Below are 24,052 nucleotides of genomic sequence, written 5' to 3' on the forward strand. Positions count from 1 at the left end.
TACACACTAATGTGTATTAGTGTTCCGTGCAGTGTAAACACCAATGAGGGTGCATGTGAGTCTGTTCCACGAAGGATTATTGTGTGCTGTGTTCACCTTCTGAGGGTGTCAGAAACACGGAAGAAAGATTACGCCTTACTAGCTCTGGCATAAAATGTGACCAGCAACTCTCAGAGTACCCCAACTTGTGGTCAAAGTGCTTTCCTCAAAACCTGGAGGAACTTCTTCTCAGGGTCCACCAGTGACAGCAGTTAATGTATCTTTAGAAATTTTGGGTTGCACTGAACTACAGTCTTTGGTTTGTCAGTCATTCTATTGCTTGTTTAATTTAGAGTTTTACTTATTTTTAGTAATATTACAGTTTACTCATCTGGAATAGTCTTGGAATTTATAAACAAGCTTATACGGCATGCCAAATTTTTGTTGACCTATTGATTTGGGGAGAAAGAGTTAATTTTTCTTCCCCTGAATAAATGCAATAAAACAAAGTGCTGGGACCTTTTTTTCTTCTCTCTATTTAATAAAGTTACTGTACAGACAGTAAGCTGTGTGTCATCACAGCATCTCTGTGATGTCTGGTGCCTTGATAAGATCTGTTACAGTGCGTGCACCTTAGGATGAGCTGTGTCGCAGACCTAGAGAAGCCCTGTCATAGAGTAGCCGCTGCAGGCCTTGCTGTGGTGTCTGTTCAAGTTCACGTCACCTGTCTGTCTGTCAGGTAGCCGATTGTCATTTGACTTAATTCTTTTCCCCCTTCTTTCTTGAACTTTATTTTTTCTTCATTAATTTATTTGTTCATTTTACATCCCAAGCACAACCCCACCCCCTCCTCTCCTCCCAATCCTACGCTCTCACCCACTTCTCCTACATCCCCGTCCCCCACTCCACCCCGCATGCTGGGTACCAACCCACCGTAGCATCAGAACTAAGTGCCTCCTCTTTCACTGGGGCAAGACAAGGCAGCCCTGTTAGGGAAACAGGACCCAGAGAGAGGTAACAGGTTCAAGTCAGAGACAGCCACCCTCCACCCTAATCCCCCCAAGCCCCCCCAACCCCCGCTTCATTTGTTAGGGGACCCACTTGAGGACCAAGCAGCCTATCTGCTTCATATGTGTAGGGAGCCTAGGACCAGTCCACGCATGCTCTGTGGTTGGTGATTCAGTCTTTGTGAGCCCCCATAAGCCCAGGTTAGTTTACTCTGTAGGTCTTTTGTGGTGTCTTTGCTCCCTCCAGATCCCTCAATCTTCTCCTAACTCTTCCATAGGACTCCCTGAGTTCGGCTTAATGTTTGGCTGTGGTCTCTGCATCTGTTCTCATTTTCTGCTGGATGAAGCCTCTCAGAGGACAGTTATGCTAGGTTGCTGTGTGCAGGCATAGCAGAGTATCATTAATAATGTCAGGGGTGGGTCTCTCCATGGGGTGGGTCTCTCCCATGGGGTGGGTCTCTCCCATGGGGTGGGTCTCTCCATGGGGTGGGTCTCTCCATGGGGTGGGTCTCAAGTTGGACTAGTCATGGGTTGGCCATTCCCTTGATCTTTGTTCTGTCTTCTATCCCTGCACATCTTGTAGGCAGGACAGATTTTGGCTCAAGGGTTTTGTGGATGGGTTGGCATCCCCCTTCCTCCACTGGAAGTCCTGCCTGACTACAGGATGTGGCCACTTCAGTCTCCGTATCTCCTGCTACTAGGAGTCTCCGCTAGGGTAGCCCCAGTATCTTCCCAGGAGCCTCCCCTATCCCAGCTCTTCATCTTACCCAGAGATTCCCCAACACCAGTTTCTCTTCTCTGTCCCAGCTCTTTCCCTCCATCCCTGCTCTCCCCACACCTGATTTCCCCCACCCCGTCCCCCCTCTCACCCAGGTCCCTCTCTCCCACCACTGCCGATGTTTGTGATGGTCTAGTTTATTTCCCTTTCTTAGTGGTATTCCAGGTCTTCACTTGATTGTCTCTCTCAAGCACTCCTCCAGTAACTTTCTATCTCAAAAGAAAATCTTCAAGTTTTTCTGATTTTACAATGTATAATTTTTCTTTCTCAATCTTTATTACAGATAGCAAATAATACTATGTAGTTTGATTGATTGGGTTCTGAGTTTTGAATAGTATGAAATGCTAAGTGATGGAAATTTTAAATTTAAAAAATAAATAATGCCTTCCATTTCCCAAATCTGCTAGAATTTTGGCAGCAAAGCATGCGTATAGCATTGTGGAGCCTGAATGTGGATGTTAGCTGGAGAGGCAAGGTGGGAGTGCTGATGAATGTGAACGGATGCTGGCCAGTGGCTAACATTGTAAACGAGGCCTTTATTTAGTCTATCTTCCCAAATTATGAGACTTTTTTACCTTCAGTTCTTTTTTCCTTTCTACAAAAATTTTCCTAACCACAGAGGTTGCAGAATAAGTATTCGGATTTGAGGGAGCCCTTAAATGAACATTTCCAGGGTAGAGAGAAGTGAGTTCTAAGTGGGTTTCACCGGACAGTGTGCGGCAGCATGTGAGAACTGGCTGGCCCTCTCCGTGAGCGCGCCCTCACCCGGTCTGCATTCTGCCGTCCCACTGCCCAGTTCCAGTTGCTGAATTATTGTCCATCCTCTCCTGCTTACTTCAGATTGAATCTTGATTCTTGTATTACTGGACATTACGCTGTCACTCTAGAAGCCAGTCTCTGTTCTACTTCAGAGAACTTAGCAAGTCTTTTAAACTCACTGCCATCCATTTGCCTTTCTGACCAGGCTCTGAACCAGTTGTTTGAGAAAATCATGGCTTTAGACATTGATGAACGACACCTCCTGCGTCTGGGTCATGGAGAAGAAGAGCTAGAGACAGAGAAAGATTTTAGCAGGTGAGACAGAGGGGGTGGAAGATGAAACATGCACAAAAGAATTTTTAACTTTTTACTTCTTGTTTAAAAAAATGCCAAGAAGAGGTATGGCTAATCAAGTCTAATGCAGAAGGTTCTAGCGGCCCCTGCCTGATCTGTTGAACTGAAAGAGCAGGCACAGTACAATTTAGCTCCAGTTCTTTGTGGCTACCCCTGTATTTAATGTTTAATATTATATGTTTTAAGTGGAATAAAACTGTATAAAACTAATTTGCTTCTACCATTAACAGTTTGTTTCTTGAAGATTTATAATAACATTTAATTTATATAGAAACTCAGATAATACACACAATAATAGGTAGATATCCTTAGCAGCACATCTTTTGTTTGATGAATATGACCATTGACCTAAAGTGATAATAGACATCAGAAGAATGTTATATTACTGAATTATGTCTACTCAGAGTTCACTTACTTCAGAGATCACCAAATACGTAGCGTATACAAAGTTAGTGTGTTACAGAGAGAACAGCACAGTGTAAGCCAGTGTGGCTCTGGCTTCTTGGGTTGGATCAGCTGATGATGCTTGTGAAATCTTCCCATAGGTATTTCCTCCTGCTAAGGCCATTCATGCAGACAGAGTAGGGGCAGTTCAGATGGCATGTAAGGTGACTCCACCTGCAGACGAAAGCCTGATGGCTGAGTTAGATCCCCAGGCTGTAAATATAATGGCAGAAGGAGAATAGATTCCAGAGAATTGCCCTTTGCCTTACACACATGTACATGCACTCATCTCATACACACACAATAGTAATAATAAGTTTTAAAAAACAAAAAGTTCAATGTTAAATCTAGTTGTTCAGTGCCCATAAAAATGTATATAAGATGCTTAAAATGGCTATCCAGTGGAATTTTGAAGAAAACTATTCCATTTGTTCGGTTGGTTGATTTGTTGTTATTGTTTTTTTTAATGAGTAGGGTAGTGACCAAAGTATCTGTTGGAGAAAGTTTTAACTATAGACAAGGAAATATAAAAAAGTTACCTGTCAAAATGTTTGAAAAGTTATTCAGAGCACACACTCTGTCTTGCTTGGTGTAATGAATGGGACCCTGGAACGAACACACACACACACACACACACACACACACACACACACACACACACGACTAGAGAAGCGTAGGAAGAGGAGATTAAGATTTATGCCTAGCCTGCACTAAAACACTGTTGGGGAGAGGGAGGGAGGAGAAAGAAAGGAAAATACAAATATAGACCAGCTTCTGTTTCCTGCTGCTTCCAGTGGCCTCTGCACACTGGAGGACCTAGAAACTCAGAAACGAGACTGTTCCTTAGTCAAGCCTGTCAGCACATCCGTAGCACTGATCAGACTGCCCGCTAATGTTTCAGACATGGAGGTGTTACAGCAGACATGGCGCCCTTGTGAAAAGAGTGTGGATAGGCTTGCCCTAATTCTGCTCCCACTAGTTTTGCTCCACATATCTTTGGACAAGGGTCTCCCGAACTTCTGTTCACTCACACAACAATATTTACGATCCTGCTAGGTTTGAGTGCTAAACTACACACTAAGAAATGCAGGCAACATAGAATACATTTTCAAATTCATTTCAAAGCCTTGAAACATTGTGCTTTTATGATAGTGAAGTGGAGAAGTGCTGTTCAAATTACCCAGTCTGCCCACTGTTTGTTCCTAACCTATTGGTCTAGGTTACACTGTACCATGTGGGTAGGCATGGCTTGCTGGACTGATGTTCTCTCCACTCACCCCATTAGCATGTTTGCATATAAGCACTGGGCTTTCTGTTACACTTTAAATAACTTCCTTGCAGGGTGGCCCAAGATATACCACTTATCGTTTAGTTTATCAATTGCTCATAACTAAATGTAAATTAAATTGGGCTTTCTACTTTTTTCTTTCTCTCTGACCATTTATAGTTTCTATTAAAGTTTCTTGAATTCTGCTGATTGATTTCATCAAAGTTCTTAATTACAGTTTTGCCTTCCCAACTGTCTGATAATTCTAGATATGGAAGAGTTAATTATGTCCTGGCTCGAAGAATAGAACTTTTAGAAGAAGTCAAGCGATTACAGAAGAGTCTGGGGGTTCCAGGAGATGCTTCATATACTTGTGAAACTGCGGGCTATTTCTTCTTGTATCAGGTTCGACTGGAGGGCTTTAAAGTCAGACTTCATAGTGCTTGTCTCGGGTGGAAAGTGGCCTGAGTTCTAGAGATTGCTCTTGGAAGGCTAGTGTTGTCTCAGCACTTTAAGGTATATGGCCTTTCCAAACTATTATGAATCCTCTGCTTTTATTGTTACTTCAGGTTTTTAGCATTTACTTGATTATTTTGTGGGGTTGGTTCTCTCCTTTTATACTGTGGGCTCCACACATCAAGCTCAGGTCATTTTATGGTTCAGTTTTCTTTATAAACAGCCCTCAGTTAAAGCTGATATTGCTACCCTGAAAGTCATTTTTCTTCTTTCTTGATATTTACATTCGGTCTCTCTAAATATTCTACCCACCCAGTCACAGCAAAGTACAAAGACATAATTTTATTATGTCATTATCAGCCAACAAGGGAAAGTGTATTGTTCTTTCTATTTTTATACCCAGAAATAAACTGTCTCTTAGAATTAATTAATTTCAATTTAAGACTGTGGCTTTGTTAGATTAATTTTCTGAACATGAAAACCATTGAGAAGAAGCCACATAAATGAATAAATGATAAGTCCTTTGTATTACTAATAACTCCAAGTGAATTAAAATAAGATCAAATAGTGCAGACTTCTTTATATAATTTTTTATGTGACTTGTTCTCAATGTAGTAATGCTGTTTGTGTATTTACATTAAAATGTTTAATAAATGTGAGAGAATGGACTTAACCGCATTAGTGGCTATACAAACCACTTGAGTGCATTAAAAATGGGACTTCATGGGTTTTGTGAAGCAAATAAGACATGCACTGTCTTGTAAAATAGTCAGCTTTAGGTTCAGACTATTTAGTTCATTTTCACTAGATTTGCTCTAGTTTTAAAGCATAATCCAGCCAGCAAAGAACAACTTGGGTTTTTTCTATAGGTAATGTCACGTTGGGAAGAATACATCAGCAGAGTGAAAAATACAGCAAGCACCTGCCCAGACGCTGCAGAGGTCGCCACATTCTTCCCATTCCATGAGTATTTTGCCAATGCTCCTCAACCCATCTTTAAAGGCAGATCCTATGAGGAAGACATGGAAATTGCGGAAGGGTGCTTCAGGCATATTAAGAAAATCTTCACTCAGCTTGAGGTACGGTTTCTCAACTGCTTTAAAGTTTCTTTAAGAGTCTGTGGCTTATCTTTTTAATGAGGTAAATTAAATACTCTTATATTGCAAATCAAATTGTTAGTTTTAGAAAAAGTTTTGAAAATATTTACTGTGTATATGTATGAGACAGACAGACAGACTACATAGTGCCTGCTGGCATGGAACTTTCTACATAAACCCCAACTAGCTTAAACTCAGAAATCTTCCTGCCTCTGCCTTCTAAGTGCTGGCATATACCATCATACTCAGTCAGATATAGTTTTAGTTAAGAAATAAGCAAGAGTTAAAATAAATTATATCTCTATAATTCTGCCTTTTCAAGTCTAAAAGATACTAGTATTTAAGAAAGTCATGTTTCCATCAGAATTTGTTTTTCTTTTTTATCTCAGAACCTCTGTAGTGGAACATGGCCATAAGCTCCTGCCCTTCTCTACCTCTTGAGGAATGGAATTGCAAATGTGCATCCACCATATCTAGTTCATACAGCATTAGGCTCAAACCCCAGGCTTTGTGCAGTCAGCGAGCACTGCCAGCCTAGCTGCATCAGCAGCCCTCCATCAGGAAACTTAGCAGTAGGTTTTTTTTTAATGGAAATCTGAGGCATGCCATTTCTTAGTTCTTCTTGCTTCTTGATTGGGAGACACAAAATAAAGTTCCTGTGTTAGCCAGGGTGCTTGATCCTGATATGAAAGAGAAGTAAGGACTATCGCTACCCAGAGATGGAGAAGACTGCCGGAGCCCCAGGAGTAGCCCCCCAAACACTCCTTGCAGCAGGCTTATAAGCAGTCATCTTCAGGCTTGTTTCCTTATGGGGATATAGACAGTGTCACTCCAGGTACAAAGAAGAGGGACTTTGTATCCTTCTGTCCTCTAAATGTGCCTCCATCCCATTTCCTAGTGCCTGGCACATAGTTGGTATTTAGTAAATATTAACACTCATTAATAGTAGATGGCTATAAAGGATAATGACAATTTTACATGTGAACATTATCCTCTGAAAATCAGAAGTTAAAAATAATCTCAATTTGTAGTAGCAGCTGCCTTCTTGGGGAATATAGAGTGTTTCACCTGAATCAGTAATGCTTAAATTATTTGAGAAACAAAACAAAATGTTAAAAAAATAAAAATTGAAGTAAGTGTGTGTAATGTTTGAGTCTGGGGAAACCTGATCCTGTTGTACCTGTCCATCCTCTACCACAGCCGCACTTCACACTGAGCCTTGTAGACGAAACGTCCCTGTGTTCTGTGGCAGCTGGCTTTTAGCTAGATCCAGCATGTTCTGACGGAGACAGTGGGAGTTCCAGCTTCCGTTGCCCTCTTTATCTCCTCTTTACTCCAGCGTTTGTTAGACTGGCCCACTACAGTTCCAGCTGCTGGGTGACCCGGGCCCGTGGGCTCGGACAACACCGCTTCTCCTTTCATCCTTCCTAGTCTACAGGGACAGTGACTTTCTTGCCATTGCTAATGTCTGCATTGATTGATCTCCCTTGCTGCTGGCTTTTTAGTCCTCTGTCATTTGTATAATCAGTTTTTGCTATTTGATAGGAATATATGAAGTAGTTTTTCTTTTCTTAGAGGGACTTTGAATAATGCAAGGACATTGGTAGTTGGTATTTTACTCAATACTTTTTCATAATGCAAATAGTTTATACACAAAACAAAAAGGTACCGATTATTGCTTGAATATCAACTTTTGTTTGAATTTAAATGGCACCCAAATAGCAAAAAGAATTATAACTCATTAGGCATAACTTATTATTTTATTATGGTTCATTGGGCTTGGTTTATAAAATATTTATGTATTATTTTAATAACATCTCAAGAGTTGTCTGATTGGGTGGGTTGTGTTTATATACACATGAACTGTTACTATCCTAAAGTTGGCTTGTTGGTGCTCATGTCATAGGAATTCAGAGCCTCGGAACTGCTACGCAGTGGACTGGACAGATCTAAATACCTCCTGGTGAAGGAAGCCAAAATCATTGCTATGACATGTACTCACGCTGCCTTGAAACGGCATGATTTGGTCAAGCTGGGTTTCAAGGTAACTACTTAATCCTTAGTTCATCTTCTTGCTGGTTTTTTTTTTTCTTTTTCTTTTTAATGCTGAATACTTTTTCCTTGGAAATTGGTTCACTTCTTATGAAAAGTATCATTCATAATTGCTTTAAAGGTCTCTTTTAAAAGTAATATAACATTTATATGATTAATGAAGTTAAATCTAATTTAATTTTTTAGTAATGCGTCTACCAATTAACATTGATCATTTGATTGTCTAGCCAGATTATTATTGTGAAGATTTCATTTTTACTTAATATCACTAGTTTTTAAAAAATGTTTAAACAGATACAAGAGTATTTTACAATCCTTTTCACCGGAGACGTTATTCACATAGTAAACATGCATCCAGTCCCCATTGTTTTTCCATAGTAGAATGATTTCATTTATACTATCAAGTGAGATATTAAAATAACTTACTGTCTCATAAATATGAAGAGGACTGATGTTTATGACTCAGTTAAAGTGGAACATAACAGTTGAGTTATAAATTGAATTTTCATAATCTTTGTCACTACCAGCCAGTACTAACCAAAACTCTCACTGGAACACAGATTTGTACCTGTGTTGGTCTGTTGTTTAAGAAAGAATTGCATAAAAGTTTGAATGCAATGGCAGCAGTTCATTTGTTGAGGACAGTAGGTACAAATATTAAGATATGTGAACTTGCTGAAAGATGGTGCCAAATAAGTTCAGGATGGTAGAATTGTTGTTGACTTAGAGGAAAGGGTCCTCTACAGAGACGGGCAGATACAATAAATACCGTACTAATGGGTAGTGCGAATATATCCAGGTGTAACCTAGTCCTATTACAAAATATTCTGCAAAATATCCTCAATATTGTCTTCTTTGGACTAATATGTATCTGTGTGTATAACATTTGATGTTAAATTATAGGAATTTAATAACAAAGGATGTCAGTATAGCCAATACTAGAATTTTTAACTAATTTTGTGTATAGCTTTGTATGAGGTCTAAAAATATTGCTTATCATTCTTTTTCTCTATTAATTTATTTAATCACTACAGCCTGATCGTAGCACCTTCCTCGCAGCATAGATATATTGTTACTCTAAAGTTAAGGACATGAGTGGAGGTTAATGAGGCTGCAGTTTCATTGCATAGGTTATGCGTTGCTGTTTTAATGTGAAATTATTCAGGCTTGTTGACCATTGTTACACTTAAGGTGGTAATTGTTTGGCTTTTCACCTACTCTAACAAGGTTTTATTTTTTAGTATGACAACATTTTAATGGAAGAGGCTGCTCAGATTCTGGAAATAGAAACCTTTATACCTCTTCTCCTACAGGTAAGAGTACAGGCCAGAGACAGACAGGAATACACGGGCATCCTCGCTGTACTCCAGGTGCTGGTCGTCATGGTTCCCCTGCTCTCCCTCATTTCACTCCTTGTTGTCTGTTGCAGCCTGTAAACTCTTCCTCTAATCTATCCATGGCTTTATATTCCCTTTTGGAGAACTATTTAAAAATGTATGGATTAAGCTAGGCATAGTGGCTTGAATTCCAGCACTCAGAAGGCAGAATTAGGTGGATCTCTGTGAATTTGAGACCAGCCTGGTCTACAGAGTGTGTCCAGGACAGTCAGAGCTACATAATGAGACCACGTTTAAAAAAAAAAAAAAATTAAATTAAATGTGTGTGTGTTATACAAAACATGAATTTTAATCAAGAAAATTATATTATGTAATTTGGAGGGTTGTTTTGTCTTTCCTTTTGTTAGAGTTGTTTCTGCAGTTGTTCCTAGTGTTCCCTGAATACATTGCTTTTCTTAATTGTGTGCCTTAATTTTAAAACCAAGTGTTATTTTAAGAATGTTTCTTGTTATGCAATATTATTTACTATTGAAGCATTACAAACAAAATGTGGAATTACCAATTAAAGACTAGAGACCACTTAATTTACAGACAAGTAAGTTATCAAAATTGCTTTTATAAGCTATGATATTAAAACCTAATGTGGCGTGTAGAATAAGACGTGGAAGTTGGTAGTATCTGAAGCTATTAACAGTGTGGTCCTTACTTATCCGCAAGGTCTTCAGGACTTCTTGGCGTCCTTCTGTACCAGCTGTTCACTTTGATATCTTCTGCTTCTGTTCTTGGGCATGTTTGCTGACCTAACCTCTCAAGATGTCTTCTGATTATCCTGTTAACTGTCTGCTCAGACCTTCCCCACCTTGCTTACTGTCAGTCAAGAGTACTGGCATCCTTGCTTCAGTGCCAACTCACTTTGTAAATTTGCTAGGCTCCTTTATAGAGCTGGTAAAGGTTGAGAGTTTGTAAGTTAGTGAAGTCATCTGATGACCAGTGTGTGGTAAGCTAGATGTCCATCAGTAATGTATTGATTACACAGCTTTCGTGTTTCCTCACTTCATTTCTAGAATCCTCAAGACGGATTCAGCCGATTGAAACGATGGATTATGATTGGTGATCACCACCAGTTACCTCCGGTCATTAAGAACATGGCCTTTCAGAAGTACTCCAATATGGAGCAGTCCCTTTTCACTCGCTTTGTCCGGGTTGGCGTTCCTACTGTGGACCTCGATGCTCAAGGCAGAGCCAGGGCAAGGTGAAAATTCACTTCAAGTTAAGCATATAGGCTCCCTGAGTGACCTTGTACAGGAAATTTTAGGCTCCTCTAAGATCTAGGCATTGCCCTCTACAAATCTGAAACCATGTTTATTGTCTCTTATTTAAGGTGCATATTGACCAAGTGAATTGTTTTCTTTATTAAATTGATACTGGCTGAAAGGGCTTTACTTCATCCTGTCTCCAAAAGATATAACCTTAATGTAAAGCAACCGTGACAAGAGGAAAACACTGGTTCTTAACTTCATAAGGAATGCAGCCACATCATAGGTCCTCCTAGTGTCCCTGTTGACTGGCCTTCCCCAGCTTTGTAGTTCATGATATGTAGCAGCAGTGTTTATACAGGAGCACAGGAGAGCTGTCATCTTTGTAACATCTTCAGTCCCCTGAGTCTTGGTAATTTGGAATAAGGAGCTTAAAGTTGCCAAAGTAGTGTTGCTAAAAATATGACCTAACTTGGCAACTGAAACTAAAAAAGTGTATTTCCTTAGAATGTCCTTTTGCATACTGAAGGGTCCCACCTTGCTAATCTTTTGTCTTTTGTGGGGCTTTGTTTTGGGACAGCTTGTGTAACCTCTACAACTGGCGTTACAAGAACCTAGGAAACTTGCCACACGTGCAGCTCCTGCCAGAGTTCAGCACAGCCAACGCCGGCCTGCTGTACGACTTCCAGCTCATCAACGTGGAAGACTTCCAGGGAGTCGGGGAGTCAGAGCCTAACCCTTACTTCTATCAGGTAAGGCAGTGAGGCTTTGGAGTTCATCTAACTCTGATCAGCTAAGACAGCATGTGACTTTGGGTTCATCTTGTGTTCGCCTGACTAAAGTACTACAGAATTCAGCAACGCTGAGCCATGTGGCCAGCTACTGAGAAGAACAGAGGTTGCAGCCTTTCCTTATGACACAGTCAATTTCAGATGGATCAGAGATATACAAAGAATAACTGTAAACTCAGAAGAAAGTTCAAAAAGCAAATATTGACAAGTATGATGTGTTAAGAAAAGGCTTTTTTATTAACAAATCAGAAAAAATAAAATCTTAATTGATTTGAGAAAAAATATGTAAATAAAAACAATATATTAAATTCTCACTAAAATCTGTATAAATAACTCAGTTTCTTAAGAAAGAAAGAAAAGGGGAGGGGGAATATTCCAGGAGCTGGAGAGATGGCTCAGCAGTTAGGTGCACTTGCTGAGCTTGCAGAGGACCAGGTCATCCACGGGGCAGCTTAACGCCATAATGCCAGTTCCAGAGGATGTGGTGCCTGCTTCTGGCCTCTGGATAACACACAGACAAATACATATATACAAAATAAACCTTTGAAAGTAAATTAAAACTATTACCCCAGCAGAAAAATGAAACAAAGGAAAAATACTTTACCTAGAGAAAAATGAGTGAAGTCCTAACAGAAATAAATCCCTTAGTCAGACAGTGCTTGATGATGGAGCAGACATGGGACGTGTAGACTCCTGGGTCACATGTATTAAAAACACTATTCTCGCTCCTAGTAATTCTAAATAAGAAGTTGGGTGAGTTTTTAAACACAACATAGTGAAATAGTTTCACTACAAATTATTTTGGAAATGAATAATTTACGTAGTTATCAGAGTAAGTTTTTCCTGTTCTACATGAAAGACTTAGTTCCTTTCTCAATACTTAAGCCTGGGGACAAACGTAACCTTTTAATGAGGATAACTCACTTAGAGCCATAGTCACAATAAAAACTAACCACCTTCAAAGGTAGTGTGGGAGTTGATTGGCGTCTCCTGATGGCTTCATCACCAGGGTTTCTGAGTCTTTGCCTGAAACATCCAAGTTACTCATCTGTTTCTTTACTTGTTAATTCTGTCCCAGATAAATTTTTGATATATCAAGAAAAAAGGGTATTCTCAAATGATGTTTGTTATTGCTAAATGTGTTTCTGAAGTATTGAAAACCTTATCTCCCCAAGTATGATCAGTGTACATTTAAACAACACATTTTTTAAAAAACAAAACAAAACAAAAAATGGTATCCGAGAGGAGACTAGATAGAAAATGAATGGAAGTCCCTATATCAAAGCAACCTTGACTTATTTGGCCCAGCTTCCAAAATGTTTATCAAAGTATACTTGTTTTCCTGTTAAACTTCACACATAACTCAGGCAGTGTGCTGAATTGAGCAGTCTTCCTTGCAAATAAGTAAGGAATTGGGTTCTATTTGCTGAGAAGTCAGTACATTAATCTTGCCAAAAATACCTGAGTCCTCAAAACTGGGTTTTATTCAGTTAACATCTATTACATAAGGTCACTTTCATGCTCTCTGGTTTGTTCTTTTATCTATATTGGAGCTGATCCCCAGATAAATGTGTTTTGCTACCAATATAGAAGATGGAGATTTACACAGTCATGTGGCTTCTTTTGTCTCCTGTCTTCCAAAGAACTGGAGAATTTAAATGAAAGAGATAATTGAGACTGTCTGTCACCAGGAACCTGGATATAAATGGTGTCTCTGAAGTTGGTCCAGTAATTTTCCTCTTGCCTTTGCAGGGAATCTAGCTTCTTATCTTTGTATTTTGCTTTCCATGATGTGCTTATGTTCTTGCTGTACTGTCTCATCTGATGCTTGAACGGAGCTGGATTAAAAAGCTCTGGGTCAGATTTCTCACTTTGAAGTTCAGTAAAGCCCTTGCTTTTAGGCTTTGTATTGCCCATCTTTAACCAAAATGTAATTTAGCAGTTAGCTAGTTAGTGCTGGTTTGGGGGCACACTTTCTCACCAGATGAGTCCAGTTCAGGTGGCAACAGGAAGACAGCAGAAATAAGCTCAGGGGAAGCACCAGGAAGCATGAGAGGCTATGAAAGCGCTGTGCACAGTGCAGTCAGCTGTACTGCTACTCTTTGTGCATCCACTTAGACTACACATTATACCAGTCCTTGAATAGTTACCCCTTTGTGTTAATATCTGTCCTCACGGCTGCAGTTACAGTACATTGCACAGACAATGTATCGTGAGCATTGTGGCCCCAGACATATTAACCTCTAGGTTGATGACTCAGTGTCCTGTGTTACAAATACCAAGTTGTTTTTTTTTTTTATCAATATTAACCTAGAGTTAGGCTATCCTTCAACCTATCAACAATAGGCACTTAGCTATCCAGGTTGTTAACTTTTCACTGAAGATGTGCTCAGAGTAACAAGGTGATAGATCGTGAGCCACTCCATGAAGTACAGTGTGTGTGCTTGTGTTACAGAACCTTGGAGAGGCAGAGTATGTTGTCGCACTGTTCATGTACATGTGCTTGCTTGGTTACCCGGCGGACAAGATCAGTATTCTAACAACATACAATGGGCAAAAACACCTGATTCGGGACATCATCAACAGACGATGTGGGAACAACCCATTGATTGGAAGGCCAAACAAGGTACTTTTATGAATGTAGTATGTTTTCATAGCCATCTTTTTGTCAAGGAAAGGTTTGCATTTATTAAAAGTTTTTTATTGCTCCACTTTGTCTCACAGACAGGCTTTTAGCAGGTCAGGATAGTGGCAGAATTTCACATGAGAACAAACTTCAGAATGTCAGGTTTTATAAAAGTCATTTTAAATGAAGCAGACTAATATAAAATGGGCAAGTGAACCAGACATATTTCATACAAGACCTACAAGTAATCGATAAAGCATCCTTCTCTGTATCTAGTTATCTTTACCATCATTAACTGTCAGAAAGATGTAAATGAAAATACAGTAGGGAGCAGGGAATGCAGTTCAGTTTCTAGGCTGCTTGCTTCGTTTCTTGAAGCCCTGGGTTCCCTTCTCAGCACCACATCAGTTCAGCACTGTGGTGCATGTCTCAAGTCCAGTGAGGTGGACGCAAGAGGATCAGAAGTTCAAGGCCATCCCCAGTTATATATCAAATTTGATGCAGGTTGAGCTACATGAGACCCTGACTAAAACTAAATTAAATTTTAAAAAATGCAATATGATGCTTCTTTGCATCAACAGAATGGATAAATCTGCAAAAGTTGATCATGTCAAGTGATGGAGCAGCTGAAACTTGGGGCCTGGGACATCACTGGTATAGACTGGTTCAGAAACTTTGGAAAGTAGTTTGATAGCTTATGACATTTTGCATACACTTAATGTGGCCCTGCAGTTCCGCTTTCTGCCATAAAAACATGTCCATGAAGAATTTTTGAATACTCGATGCAGCCTTATTTTAAATAGGAAACATAGTGTCCACCAGCTGGTATATTCAGCAGCAGGACAGAGTGAGCATCTCTGTGTACAACATGGAAAAGCCACAGAAGCCTTATGCTATTGACAAAAACTGGGTTTAAGACTTCATGGTTCTACTTGTGTGCTTGTTCAGAGCCTGCAGAAAATAAGGAAAGTAGATCAGGCACTGCCTGGAGCTGGGAGTTGCCTGCTTGTTTACAGCCGGGCACAAGGTGATGAGCGTGGTGGTGGTGGTTGATTGGAGTATATGTTGTCAAAACTCATTGTGAAGTCTACTTCCAAAGAAGTCTCTTATAGACTTCCTAAAATCAAAGGGACCATAAATGGTGATTTATGTATGGGAAGCAGTAAGTTTTGTTGAATTCAAAGAACAGGCATGAAAGCTGGAGTTAAAAATTAGTGGCTAAAATCTTCATGAACCTCCCTTCCTATTTATATGTACAATTTCCAACTGAATAAAAAGTACTAGGAAGTTTTTTTTCACTTTGACAAGAATGCTAAGAACACACATTGAATAATAAGTGAGTATTCTCAGCTATATTTTTGAGTATTTGCAACTCCACTTAATAAGCTGAACATAGCCTGGCAGTCTAGTGAAGGATGGTTTATATTCCACAGACAGCTCTTTAACTGTTAGCAGCAGTAGTACTGGAGACAGGAGTGTGAGGTGGCAGGAGGATGTGTTCCAGAACGTTTACTGTGCTTTAGTGGTGCTCACTGACTTGTTAGAGTTGGTAAGATCTTCTGAGATCACTGTAAAGGTAAGATGCTTGTTTCTAACACTTGGTTTAGATAATACCTTACTGTGCTTTGAAAACATGCCACATTGCCCACCTTGTTCTTCCTAGGTGACAACTGTTGATAGATTCCAAGGTCAACAGAACGATTACATCCTCCTGTCTCTGGTGCGGACCAGGGCTGTGGGCCATTTGAGGTGTGTGCGGTACAAACTCTATACTCTTCCTAAAGGTTACTGTCTATTTCAGTTTGAGCTTCAATGACAAAGTAGTTCTAGATTTCTTCAGTTAATTGCTGTAATTAATCATTGTGGCAGCCTGTAGTGCTTTTTGTCAGAGTTATCATCAGATCTCTTACGTAGTTTGTCAGTGCTGTTACTACTGAAATTTTAACTCAAAAAGCTGTAGTTTCTTCATTCAGTGACATGCAGAGAGAGCTGTTTACCATAGGATCTTAATAGTCTTGGGTCTGTTAAAAACAGTGTCAGGAATCAAAGGAGCTGAGGTGGAAGGGAGCCACTTCAGGGACATTTTTTTCAGGGCATAAGGCTTTTGGTTTTTTTCTCTCCCCACCATCTTTCAGATTCATGAGAGGATAAAGGAGCCATTTGTTCTCCCAGGATTAAGTGTGGTCCAAACAAGCAATAACCTATTTTTATCATTTTGTGATGTATTTATGTACTAGAGATTTATGGGAGCAATATCTTCTTATTACAGAACAGCCGCTTGATTTTATATAAATTTTCACCTCATGTGACTTACTAGCAAAACTCAGGAGAGCTAGAGTTACATCATCTTCATTTATTCAATGACTATAAAGAGAAGGTTCTCCAAGCTCTCATAAATTGTCCTTAAGTCCAGATCTCCGTGGAGCTGAGGATGGGTTCTATTAGCCTAGTCTTTATATAAGAGTAAGCAAAGGCAGCAGGGTTTTAAGAAATTGTTACAGATGATAGCATTAAACTTAGTTGTTGGGGGTTTTTTTTGTTTGTTTTTGTTTTTTGTTTTTTCTTTGCTTTGCTTTGCTTTGCTTTTTGTACTATCAAGCATAGTGTTAGGCCTCTTCTAAAAACAGGTTTTTTTTCCTGACTGACATAACTACTGTCTGAGTGGCCGTCATTGCTGACCTAAGACATCTCTGTCAAGTGTGAGTGTGTGGGTGCTGTGTCCTCTTCTGCAAGGACAAGGCCTACACCTAGATACTTTCAGATAAAATACCTGTACACGTACACTAACAATAAGCCCTTTTTAATTTAATATCTTGAATTCTATAGTGATCGCTGCCTAAGTTTCTGAAAACTAAAAATGCTTATGACTAGAAGGTGATCTCAGTATGGCCTCCAAGTTTTCTAATTAAAAACACCTCTATCCTTCTGTTATTTGGCAGACCACTAGCTTCTGGGTATACAAGAATAAATTTAGCTTCTGTGATCTCCACCCTTGAAGAGTTTGGAGTGTGGGACCCATTCAAATAATTTTGGAAGATGCCTTTACTTGAATGTGCCCAAAATTTCAGTTCCATTTTTCTCATGTGGATGTGGACAGCACATGTAAAAGGCCTCTTAGCTGCTTAGTACCTAAGGCTGTGACAAATGTTCTCTCAGAGGGACCTGGACAGTGCTGTGCATTGACCTGTATCCACAGTTGGAGCCTCCTGGGTGTGACAAGGAAACCAAACCCAATAGTGTAGTGGTTCCTCAAAACCGCCTAAGCCACTTCCTCCAATGTTCCATTTTTCCCTAGATAGCATTGTTTACATTTTCTTTTCTATTTCTGTGAAAGAATTCATGCTAAGGAGTCCTGGCACTTAGATGTATGTGTGTATATATCCGGAAGCTAGCACACTGCCAGCGGGGAATCTGTGTACATCTATGTTAGGAATGTGAGGAGACGCAAAGGAAAGTAGGATTCTAACGTAAAACTGGAAATGTTCTAGGAAGGAAAACTTTATCTGGATAGAGCCTAGGAATTTGCCAAACAGAAAAGTGAAAGAAGGTAATAGTCATAGTGATGATAGTGCAACGGTTGGTGACTGTCCCCTGCACGGCTGTGATTCCAGCAGGGCTGTGTAGATCTTTTGAACCAGGGCATTGGTTATTTTGCCTCATGCTTGTGCATGCACATACAAAATTACTAACAAGATGTTAGCAATGAAGTGTTCACTTGGTTTACTGATCACATGCATTGATCTGCTTTATGCTTATTAAGTCCTTAAGGACTTTATTGCAGTAGCTGAATGAGACTGTTTAGTAGATTATGTAATACAAGGAGAAGGGGGCTACATACATACATTATTAATTTTATGCTAACTATTTTGTTTTCCTAAAGGGATGTCCGTCGCTTGGTGGTAGCCATGTCAAGAGCCAGACTTGGCCTTTATATCTTCGCTAGAGTATCTCTTTTCCAAAATTGTTTTGAACTGACTCCTGCCTTCAGCCAGCTCACTGCTCGCCCGCTGCATTTGCATATTATTCCAACAGAACCTTTTCCAACATCCAGAAAGGTAGGCCTTTCATCCCTCTGTAGAATAGTATGCCCCAAGTGGGCAGTGGGCTCTCTTACAGTTGACCACGCTAACGAGAATACCCAATCTCCGATATGAAGTGCTCCTTACACCCGAGAACTGAATTATATGGGAATAGTATCTGTTAATGCTTCCTAAAACGTATGATATACTAGGACTCAATCCTACATGTTCAGTGGCTCACTTCATCTCAGGAGCACATCTGCTCAGGAGGCTTTCTGAGGATAAGAGAGGTTAAATAATTTGCCGTACATCAGGTGGGTAGAGGAGCTAAAATTTGAAAGCAGGCAGCCCATGTTCTAATCACCACACAGCATCTCCTTTGGCCGTTAGCTTGTAAGTTAACAGAATAATCTAATTTAGTTCTTGCCAAGCTTGCGTTCTGAGGAGCTGGGGCAGGGAAAACACATACAGTATATGAACTCACTCTCACTCTTTTCACCTTCACCGTAACCTTCTAACTTCTATAGGCTCCTCCCTCCTTACCCATCGTTCCTTTCACTCCTCTCTGTAGGGTAAACTAATGCAGTTTATTCTTCTATCCTTTCACACAAAGGCACAGACACTGGATTATTTTCTTAATGTTACTGTATTTTCTTGCAGCGTGCTACAGACTTTGGGGTTTTGCTTTTTTCACTTAATGAAATGTACCAGAGATCTACTAAATTTTAAGTAAAATTGTTTTAAACATATTCAATAAACTTATTTTTGTTTTACTCCTCTCCTCTAAAACAAACAAGTTTCATGTGTTTGTTTTTTGGAGATTTTTACTCTTTAAAGACATTTCTGTTTACTTGTTTTGTTTTTAAGAAATGCTGCTATAAGAAAATAGGAGGGAAGGGTGGGAGGGTTGTGGGGAAGTATCACAGAATGCCCTGATGCTGCTTAGATAACCACCCTGCAGCTCCACACTGGCTTTTATAGACTCACTGTGTCCTGCTCCCCACTAGAAGGGAAGATCCTTTCTCCTGGAAAACTTGTTTTTACATTGATAGATTTCCACATTGATCCCTACAGTAAGAAAGGGCAAGTGGTCACAAATAGGAAAGTTACCAATCTTCTGAAGTGGCTGAGGGAGGAGGACCGGTCTGGGATAAAACTTCAGTTGCTTTGCTATTTAATTGCTAGAGTGACCTTCTCAGAAACTGCTTCAGGAAGTCACTTCATCCTACTGCATACGTGCAGCATCTAGCTCTCAGGGTACTGCATGTGGCGAGTCTGCACTGCCACAGTGACTCTGCAGAACCCAACAAATGCTGCAGAGCATAACATGGGGATTTGAATATTAGTTCCATGGCTGATAGCTACATGTGAACAATAATAAATAATATATTACTTCACTGGGGTCCTCCTCAAACTAAGGCACCAGCCAAGGAGAAATAGGCAGTAAACTTCGAACCCCTACCAAGACCTAGCCGACGAACATGATATTCTCCACCGCTGAGTGGAGAGTGAGATCTGACTCTCACACGAACTCTGGTGCCCCTTTTCTGACCACGTCCCCTGGATGGGGAGGCCTGGTGGCACTCAGAGGAAGGATAGCAAGTTACCAAGAAGAGACTCGATATTCTAAGAGCATATATAGGGGGAGGAGGTCTCCCTCAATCACAGACATAGGGGAGGGGAGAAGGGGGGAAGTGGGAGGGAGGGAAGAATGGGAGGAAACAGGGGAAGGGCTAACAATCCAGATGTAATATGAACAAATTAATTAAAAAATATTTTTAAAAAAATATCTTACTTCAGAAAAATACAAATAGGAAAAATAATTCTTGCATTTCACTCTGAAGCAATTGTAGACTCTCTGGATTCCAGACAGTGATGCAAATTGTTGTTTTAGAACACTATTCCATCTATTCGTGAGGTTTTATAGATATAGAAATGGACTTACATGAATGGTGAGTTTTAGGTTTTTCCTTGCTAGATACTTCACTCTGTTTTTGATTTCTTCTAGAATGGAGAAAGGCCACCTCATGAAGTACAAGTGATAAAGAATATGCCCCAGATGGCGAACTTTGTGTATAATATGTACATGCATTTGATACAGACTACCCACCATTACCATCAGGTGAGTCTGCTCAACATTGGCTCTCACTGCTCTCGTTGTGGAAAGAAACTCCTTTGTAGAGTGAATCTCAATGCCAACTTGCTACGGGGAGTATGCAGCCGGATATTGTTATTATTCATTTAATGCTTTCTTATAGATATAAATTGACATCAAGTACACGTGCGCAAAATGTACAATTTGATGCATTCTGTATTTATCATCTATGTATGTACTCCTCCAACTATCTCCTTAATCTAGATAGGACTGGAGCCATTGTCCCAGTTTCCTTGTGTCGTTTTGTGCTTCTCGCCCTTCTCCAAGCCCTCCGTGGTGTGACTCTGCCGTCATAAGCATCCAGCATGCACTCTGATTTTTTCAGTCGGTTATTACTCAGCCCACCTGTCTTTCTTTTTAAGCCATTTATGTCATTACATGCTAACAGTGGTCCCTTCTTTTCACCCATTCACCTGTTGATAGATATTTTGATTGTTTCCATTGAGAGCTAGTACAAAGTAACTATTGGGAAAGTCTTTGCCCTTCTACCTCCGAGGAGAGGAAGCGGCTGGCTGATCTGTTACATGTGCACTAAACGTTTTAAAGTGGCAGCCTGGTTTTCAATTTTTTTTTCAAATAAAACTTATTCCCTATAGGAGTCTGCGAGTGTGGTCACTCTGCATCCTAAACCGCACTTGACTCAGTAAACTTTTTTATTTTAGCAGGGACTAGGAATACAGTGAACTCAGTGTGATTTGGTTTTATGGTGTTTTTTGTTTGGTTTTGTTTTTTAATTCATTTTTCCTCACTTGAGAATCATTTTATATTGTTATTTGCCCCTTGTGTATCCTCTTTGGAGAAACGTCTGTTCACGTCTTTTATTGTAATAAGCTCTGAGAGGTCTTCTGGATTCTAGCTGCAAGTCCCTTATCGGTACATGTTTTATAAATTTTCCTTCCTAGATTAAAAATTGTGGCGTTTCTTATTTTTAAAGAAGCTTTTAATAGTAGAATTTTGATATCTGATATTTAAAATTACTTTCCTATAGTTCATTCTTTTATGTCCTAAAACTACTTCCTTTAGCCTACAAGTGGCAAAGACTACCTTTTACCAGTTACAGTTTGGGGTGTGGTGTTTAGAGGTTGGGTAGATTTTGAGTTCCGGCAAGGTTCCATGTGGTATCGTATCTATTCATCCATAGGTGGGTGTTCTGTAGCTTTACTGCCATTTCCTCAGTAGACTATTTTATTCTCTTTTGAACTGCTGGTTGTGACTTTAGTCAAAGCAAAAACAAAAACCATTGGCTGTCTACATAAGCATTCTCTCTGAACTCCATTTTTTTCTACTACTCAGTGTGCCTGTCCATCCTTCCTCCCTGTGCTCCCTGTGTTACAGTAGCTGAGAATAAACAGATCTTAACATTTTTAAAAAATGACCTGTTCTACCTAGACTCGGCTGGCCAGTTTCTAGCTCTAGAGAAGCTGACTGTAACTGAAATAGAATGTCTCCAGGAGTGAACTTGTTTGCATCAAACTGAGGAAATTAGCACCTTACCAATTTCAAGGCTGTCTCTCTGTGATCATTATGTGTCTCCGTCTCGTAGCCCTGCACTAAGTGCCCGTTGCTGTTCTGAGTGGTACTTTTAAAATGTTCTCATGTTCCCTACTAGCTAACACAATCCAGAAGGAAAGAAGTTATGGCTTCCTTTGCTCCAGGCTGCCAAGGCATTGAGAAAGAGCTAGGCGTGGGTGACTGTCATGCTCCTCCAGATGAGTGACACTGGAGGCTTGAGCTCTGCCCCTCCCTCTCCACCATGTCCTGGTCTTAAGACTACGCTGTCCTCACAGGCTCCTTCAGTGAAGGACAGCCCCAAGTTGATGTAGCAATTATCCTAACCAACCACTGTGCTTTCTTAGAAGCATTATCAAATTTCCTTTGATTAAAACTCTCATAACTTTTCATGTTGGTTTTTACTGCTTTGTGACATATGTCCTTTTCTTTGGCATTAGCAGAACCAAGACCGTTGTTTCAACTGTGTCGAATTGTTCATAGCAAATGGCTAGCAGGGTTTGAAGAACTGTAGCAGAAACAGTGTATTAAGAAGTGATGTAATATGAGACCTTGCTCAGCTTTATAAGCCAGTGTTCTTGACAATCAAATTCATATGGGGCTTTTTTTTTTTTAAGACTTTCTTACAACTGCCACCTGCCATGGTGGAAGAAGGTGAGGAAGTTCAGAGTCAAGAAACGGAAATGGAAGCAGAAGAAGAGGCCATATCTGCTCAAGCTAACCTCATACCTAGTCCAACAGATGCCAACTTGAGTCAAGAGACCCCAGCACCTCAACCTGGGAGTTCCAGTCAAACTGAGGCTGGCTCCAGTCAGATGGAAGACATCTCTGCCCCATGTGATGGTGCTGCTGCAGCCAAGCCTATCGCTGCAGCAGAAGCTGCTTCTGTCCCCACAGAGACCAAATAGCCTATCTGCAGCTCAGCCTGGACATTCCATAATCTAAGTAAAATTACCTTTTGAATTTCACACTTGCTATAGGACTTTAATGACACCAAGTCCTTATTTGTATTAGCTGGTTTCTTTGTTTTGTATATTTTTTATTTGTAAATATATAAACAACTCTAGTTTAATTTGCTCATTCAGAAGAGAAAATAATTTTGATTGCTGAGTGTTATCTGTGATAATACATTAAAATGATTTTCTATAAAGTGTGTAAGACATACTTGCCCTTTTTCTTTTCAGGCTCTCATGTAGCTCAGATTGGCCTTGACTCCATGATGACTTTAAACTCCTCATCCTCCTCCCACCCGCCTAGTGCTGGGATTGCCTGCGCGCTGTTAAACTTTATTGTGTGCCCTGCTGCAGATTGTTCGTACTGAGGGCCTTGTAGCTGCGAGGCCAGCACTGACTAGCTAAACCTCATTTGCCCGCACCTCACATGTTTAGTTAGGGTACTAGAAATAATTGTCAGCTCTGTGAACAGAGACCCAGGTGGTGTCAGACACTCATTTTCTCCCACTGTTGTTTCTGTAAGGACATTCACAACCAAAGGGTGAAGGTCTTTACAGCCTATCAAAGAACGTGCATATATTTTCTTCTCTGGGTCTGAAAACAATTTCCAGTCACCCGAGTATGTGTGGCCCATGGGCAGCATACAGCCAAAGACAGCTGTTAGACAGCTCAGTGCAAAACCATAAACTTACTTAAAACTTCCAAATGTTTTGTAATTTTTAAAACTCTATGTGGTTCTTTTTAATTTATTTATTTTCATTTTGTATGTAGAAGGGTGTTTTGGTTGCACATATGCCTATGTACCACATGCATGGAAGTCAGAAGCGGTGTCAGATTCCTTGCGGTTGTTAACCTTCATGTGGGTGCTGGGAATTGAACCCTGGTCACCAGGACTCTTACTCCCTACGCCATCTTACCAGCCCAATTGTAGTGTTCTTAAGCATGAACTTCAGCACAGTGTCAAACAGTTGAGCGTGCCTGATTGTCCACTGGAGTATATTTGTTGGTAGGGCCCACGTTAGACCTAAGGAATTAGAACCTTAGACACAGGACAGGTTCTCCACACCACAGTGGCATCAGATAGAACTAGTACAGTAGAGCCAGCGTTCATCATCCAGCAGAACAGGAAGACTTGCAGGACCCACATCTGGGCAATAAGAGTGAGTGAGCTTAGCTCCCATGTGCAGAGTGGAGTTCTCCTACGCAGCAGTTC

The 24,052-nt window shown here is 40.2% G+C and overlaps 1 protein-coding gene across 1 annotated transcript in view; it reads left to right on the plus strand.

Moving 5' to 3' along the window:
- The window catches only part of AQR (aquarius intron-binding spliceosomal factor), a 70,371-nt gene extending 47,335 nt beyond the window's left edge, over window positions 1-23,036 (plus strand). Inside the window, exons 24-35 of the mRNA XM_084776321.1 lie at window positions 2,729-2,838; window positions 4,858-4,993; window positions 5,914-6,123; window positions 8,048-8,185; window positions 9,435-9,506; window positions 10,595-10,782; window positions 11,367-11,538; window positions 14,033-14,203; window positions 15,867-15,952; window positions 18,084-18,258; window positions 20,231-20,344; window positions 22,504-23,036. Coding sequence (XP_084632447.1) covers window positions 2,729-2,838; window positions 4,858-4,993; window positions 5,914-6,123; window positions 8,048-8,185; window positions 9,435-9,506; window positions 10,595-10,782; window positions 11,367-11,538; window positions 14,033-14,203; window positions 15,867-15,952; window positions 18,084-18,258; window positions 20,231-20,344; window positions 22,504-22,794 — 1,863 coding nt within the window. The 3' untranslated portion in view covers window positions 22,795-23,036. The remainder of the gene's footprint in view (window positions 1-2,728; window positions 2,839-4,857; window positions 4,994-5,913; window positions 6,124-8,047; window positions 8,186-9,434; window positions 9,507-10,594; window positions 10,783-11,366; window positions 11,539-14,032; window positions 14,204-15,866; window positions 15,953-18,083; window positions 18,259-20,230; window positions 20,345-22,503) is intronic.
- Window positions 23,037-24,052: the final 1,016 nt, after the last annotated feature.

This window comes from Acomys minous (genome assembly GCF_964271855.1).
Source record: "Acomys minous genome assembly, chromosome: 3".
Lineage (NCBI taxonomy): Eukaryota > Metazoa > Chordata > Mammalia > Rodentia > Muridae > Acomys > Acomys minous.